The sequence below is a fragment of the Rhyacophila brunnea genome, unplaced genomic scaffold (assembly GCF_057557595.1).
Source record: "Rhyacophila brunnea isolate RB1 unplaced genomic scaffold, BYU_Rbru_1.0 scaffold_24, whole genome shotgun sequence".
Classification (NCBI taxonomy): Eukaryota; Metazoa; Arthropoda; class Insecta; order Trichoptera; family Rhyacophilidae; genus Rhyacophila; species Rhyacophila brunnea.
Genome location: NW_028232904.1, coordinates 13,727,123 through 13,733,324, shown reverse-complemented (window position 1 = coordinate 13,733,324; position 6,202 = coordinate 13,727,123). Strand labels below are relative to the sequence as shown.

At 31.6% G+C, this 6,202-nt stretch overlaps 1 protein-coding gene across 1 annotated transcript in view; it reads right to left on the bottom strand.

Annotated features, from left to right (window-relative positions):
* Positions 1 to 269: 269 nt before the first annotated feature.
* Positions 270 to 6,202, bottom strand: part of LOC147069076 (protein takeout-like) — a 45,418-nt gene continuing 39,485 nt past the window's right edge. Inside the window, exons 2-5 of the mRNA XM_085951600.1 lie at positions 4,937 to 5,177; positions 3,979 to 4,112; positions 1,752 to 1,901; positions 270 to 421 (exon numbers count right to left, since the gene is read on the bottom strand). Of these exons, the coding sequence (XP_085807726.1) occupies positions 270 to 421; positions 1,752 to 1,901; positions 3,979 to 4,112; positions 4,937 to 5,177 (677 nt within the window). The remainder of the gene's footprint in view (positions 422 to 1,751; positions 1,902 to 3,978; positions 4,113 to 4,936; positions 5,178 to 6,202) is intronic.

Genomic DNA, 6,202 nt, shown 5'->3' with positions numbered 1-6,202 from the left:
ACTTGAACTTCATTTTACTTATTCATAATAATTTAGTACGTACGTACATATTGATTTATTCAAACACTTCCAATGACAAATTCCAGTAAATCGTATTAATTATATACTTCGTAATTCCGTCACTGGATGTATCCAGTACCACATTCACCATTAAGCACTTCAACTAACTATTTATCAACCATTGAATAGGCACCATTATGGTTTTTTTTCCCAGTACTTCACAAAGTGTTACCATATAATTAAATTTATTATTGATTTAAAAGTAAGACTTAAGGCTTGAGCCAAACGTTGATTGGAATCTTCAAGAAGGCTGCCGCGAGGAATCCTTTGAAGTGCTTCGCAATGCTGGCCGACGCTGCGGGCTTCATTTCATCGATGATCTCGTTGGCGTTATTGTTGAGGAATTGGTTCATGGCTTCCCCTGAAAAATATAAGATTTGTTATAAGACTCATTATTGTGTTTTTACTAAAGATTTTGAAGAGAAACTTCTTATCTGTATAAATAATATAAAAATATAGTTATAAATTTAATGTAATCCACATGTCATATTAATACGAATGCTCGATTACATTTCAATTAGCTAGTTTTAAAACACAAAATCTTCAATATTTTTTGCAGGTGGAGCTTTTATGATATTAAGGTTACTAAGAACACCTTAAGGCGATGTCTTTACCTACCAGAGGCACCTAGCGGAAAAATACGAAGCGTGCAATTTGAGACATTTTTTGGTAATTTACAATTTCTACTGTATTAATTAATAAATATATATCTGAAAATATTAAAAATAAAAATATTATTTATTTTAAGTCAAATATAAACTTACAATTTTAAAAAAATGTTATAAAATTTTAATTTGTCAATGGACCCCATCTTATTATTACAATTTTGTTTATGGTCATATTTATTATAAAATTTTAGTTTATTATGTTTTATATGCTGTACTTAGGAGATTTTTTACTAAATCTTAGTTATGTTATTGTTATATTTATTTTAATAAACAGCGATTTTTATATTAAAAAATAAACGGTATAACTTGAAATCCTAAATTAGATATTTAATTTAATTTAAGTGCCCGGTCCGCGTTCAATATCTAGTTTATCTGTATTGTATTAACAATTATTGCATAATATACTTAAATTAATTTACTGGATAATAATTTCAGTGATTATAACTTTTCTTTAATCCAACAACAAACAATATCCATATGCTCTTCGACAAATTACATCATATTGGAAGGATACACTCTGGACTAAATATCCATTACGATAAAACCATCATTTTAACATTACTGTAAAAAAATATTTAAAGGCCATAATAAAGAATAAATATTTTAAAACTAACTTGTAGTTTACCCAACTCTATAACCGATGCTTATATTTAGAGCATAGACAACAGTGAGTCGGAAATGACAGTTGTCTAGACTCTATAGACCTTGAATCTATATAGAGGTTGCAAGGGCGCTTAGCCCTTTTTCCAAATTATCAAGTTAAAAGAGTCATGTTAAACATTTAGACTTAAAACATAGTTTAATATAACTTCATGCTATCTGCCGTGTAATAACCACTAATGTATTTGTGCCATATAAACGATACAAATACCAACTCGTGTTTTCCTTCAACACTGCCCATACAATATCACATGTCAAATAATAATAGGGGTAGTTGACAAACAAATAACAACTACTACAACCCTTATATACTCTTCCATACTATTATTAATTATTTGCAGTATAATTAAAATAAAATTTTACCGATGATGTTTCCATGGTTTACATTGTCCCTGACTTTGAACCTGGACTTCTGCAGTTTGAAGTCGATGAGGAGTTTGTCAATGTTCATGTAGGTGTTGGAGTCTCTTTCTATTTCCTTGCCGAAGATCCTGCTGATAGCAGTCACGTCACCTGAAATAAAAAAAACATATATTTTGAAATTATATAATATTTTCAATTGATAATAATTTAACGATATCCAAAACATCAATTATTGCAATTGCAGCGGTTTAGTCTCATATTTCGTAAAATAAAGGAACACGGGGTGTAAATAGTATACTGAATTTAAACTGGGTATGAAACTTTCATTATTCAATAAAATAATTGTAATTTTTATTAGGGTAAAACGGTACTTGAAATTTAATTAGTACAATGTGAATAAGAATGAGAACTTTTATGGCCACCTGAAAATGAACAATGTGCTTTTTTTCCATAAAATATGTCTTATGTAGGATTGGATTCCACATCGATTTTTTAATTTGCATCATTAGACGAATAGGGTAGTTATATATTGATTCGTTTCATTTATTATTGATCAATACTTTGCTAATGACTTAATAATTACAAGATAAAAATAACTTTTTATATACCATGTTTTTAAATTTCCTGTTAAATCATATATACTTGACAATTCTATGTAGGACAAAAAGGCAATTGTCAACAAATCATTTTTTTGCTATTTTGTAACAAACAAACAAATATAGAATACTGAAATGTCATTTTGATTTCCATAGTAACGCACGTATACATTAATAATTTAGTTGCTAGGACCACCCCCTTAGCAACCAATAATAGTGGATTGGATTACGGATTTCTTCCGAAATAACTTTTCATACAAAACAGAATTAACTAAAAATGAATTCAATTCTATTTAAAGATGGCTGAAAGTATTAAAAGAATGCATTGGCATCGTGTTCTGATATATTCTAACGGTTTCAAATGTCTAGCTAGTCGGGAAGTTAGTTAAAAATCAATTGCAAGATTTGTACTGGATAAACAACCACCGTACAAACAAGAATACGTGAATAAGAAAAACATGGTAAAACGTGGTAATAAAATAGGCATTTCATATTTCAACCATTAGGACATAGTAATATGCTTTGAATACCATTTGTCACCTTTCGATATTATAGTTACATACAATATATTTGAATTAATTCTCAGAAAACAATGTGAATATAGGGCATTATTTACGAGATTTCTCGCTGAACCATACTGCCATAAAGAGCATTGATTGAGCACCTGAAAAGTAACCTCCCGTTGTGTCTTAACCGTAAAGTATTCAACCAATATGTGCTACCAACGCTCACATATTCATGTGAAACATGGACTCTTAATATAATTAAGAGAAATCCAAGTAGCGCAACGTGGCATAGAAAATTATAACACGTCAAGATCACAAAATAAACCCATCGATAAGAAATCAAACAAGAGTATGCGACAAGATAGTCGTCACTAAGTGGGTGAAATGTCAATGGGCTGGAAATTTTGCTCGGCAAGTGAATAACCGCTGGATAAATGCCATCATATTATTATAGCGGTACCCAAGAAACAGTAAATGCCCATAGGGATGCCCGCTGGATAGAGTTAGCTCATAAAGTTCTGTGAATGTAGGTGCAGCAAATAACTATAGACCGAGAAGAATAGAGGGAGCTATGGGGAGGCATTCATCCAGTAGTAGTACATTGACCCCAGCTGATGATAATGATGAATACGTGCATTTAATAAAATAAATTATAAAAGTATTAGAAAAGTATAGATTTTTTTTAGATCTACGATGTCAGAACAAATTTTAAAATCTGATTTTCAATTGGGACAATTCAACAGGGACACTTTGTACATATAGAAAACCCGACACAATGAAGAATCAATGACTAGGTCTCTTATCAGTCGACCACCCTGAAATGCAGAGTGAAGACCAATTCTTTTCACTCGGTCGCTACAGCGCGTCAACGCTCTTCTTCTTATTTGCGTTTCCTGGAAGATAGCTAAAACTATCAGTCTCTCCAAGTTATCTGGTCAGCGCCGAATAATATATCTACTAACTGCAGAAGGCGTTTCAGATATAATATTGATATGAACAGTTTTTTATCTAATGTTTCTGGATAATTGACTGGTTCGTTATATGTTCTATCCAAGAAATACGAAGCAATAGAATTCAATAATTATTACTGTCATTACTATGTAAATTAATGACAGGCGAACTTACCAAATGCTGCCCAGAAATCACCCTTGGATCTTACTGGAAAGAGAAGAACGTTTCCAATGACTTCGTACTTTCCAGTGATCTCGATTCTTGGAAGAGTTAGACCCATGTCAATCCTCAATTTTGGGATATCGCTCCTGAAAGAAGGAAAAGATATATTTAAACTATATATTCGAAACCAGAATAGCCAATACTATTTTAAGTATAATACAATATTTATTTTATTATTTAAATAACACTAATCGGATTGATTAGTGTTATTTGATCTTTTTTGGTTTGGTTTACATTATAATTTTAACTTTTGGATCGGTTAAAATCTCAAAGTTTTTTTGTTAATATTTGATAATTGTTTCGAGCTACAAGCTTGTCCTCAAAACAATCTGAGATAATTTAATTATATAATATATTAATTTAGATCAATGTTATCTGATGTCGTTCCGAGGATGAGGTTAAAGCTCGAAACAGCTGTCAAGATATACTTGGGAACCGGTGTATATGGAATCTTTGTCGTTCTTGTTTGTATTGACATTGTATTGACTATATTGTTTGTATTGACAAGTGCATTCTTAACAATTATCTTATAAATCGGGAACATCTGTTGTTTGTTCTCCTAAGACACAGAACTAACCTGACATTGGTAATGCTAATTGGGAGTGCAATTAATGTCTTCAATCTACTCGCTTTGAATATTGATTATCACTTACGTGAGAGTGGCTTTCGGTGGACCTCTTTGAGATAGGGTCTACTTAGTTCCTCCAATATGCTTCCATGCATTTTTTTTATTTTTGTACTTATATTAGGTAGGTACCATGTATTTTTATTTAGGTATATTGTAATTACTCATTTTGCATGTCATATTGTGAACGTTTTAAATTTGTAATTTGACATGTTAATTATATGTAAAATAAATAAACTTTAATTTGAGCACTCCTTGCAAGATCTATAAAGTAATTTTAATTACCTTATTCTGGTTATTGTATAGTTACTCGCGCCAACTACCGTCATATTGGTGAAAGCCGCTTTGATTCTGACAGGTCCGTTTCCGTTTTCCATCCCCATGTAAGGAATGGTGAGAGGATCGATTGGTGGAACCTGGAGGTCTGTCAAGCCGCCGACGAGGTATGGGCGAAGGTGCTGGAACGAATTCTTGATGCAAGTGTTCAGTGCTGGGTCTGATCGACTGCATGGCAGAATGTATTCGGCTGTGAAGAAAAAGAAAACAATTTGTTATTACTATTAGTTATACATAATTAGTAATACATAAATCATATAGACTCTCTAATATGTATGTTTTGAAATATTAGTTAACTTTCAATTCTCAAAAAAAGTAAGTGTCTAAGACAACAGTTTGGCAGCTCACTAACGTTTATGTTTCCCAACCTAAATTTAGAGTATTAGTAAAGGATAGCAGCCATGGCAGAAATTACATAAAAGCACTAGGATTTTGTTTTTTGCTTAACACTACCTTCGATTTGTCTTATGTACCCTAGTGTAAGCCACTCGCATTCACAACAAATTAGCCCTGTGCCCAAATTATACGAACAAACTCGCCAACTTCGCGACTCCCAACGATCGTCTGGCCTGATCAAAAATGACAATTTTGATTATTTTCATCGAGCTATGAGCGAAATGGAAACATTTATATTTTAACCCGATATATCTTGACTATAAGTGTGTCTTATTGACTCGATGATGCAGCGTTTTCATCACTGACTGTTAATGCTGTAAGGTTTACGTTTGCTTTTATAATGATAGACACCTCTCTATATAATACTAAACAAAAATAACATGTTAATTATTAATATAATTAACAACTTTTCACTTGACTAAATACACTCGTTTTAAGTAGAAGAATATGGTATAAGACTAAGCTGTTGTCTTATTTCTACTTTTTAGTTAGATAACGTATGTAATAAAATAATAATAATAATACTAAAATAAATATCTAGACGATCAAATTAGTGCCTGAATCGTTACGTGTAATTGTTATTTAAGATTGAAGATAGCTCACAATGACCAACATGAATCGTCGAGTCTTTGAATATGTTCGTACAGTTGGAGCATTAGCATATAATATTCATATAACTAGATACTCTAGAATCTACTCACAGAGCATAGCACACATATTATAGCTTTATCACTTTTTTCAATTACACCGTACATTTCAGTCCACCAATTTGTCACTTGCCAGAATTACTATTACTAGCTTCACCAAATTAATGCTTCT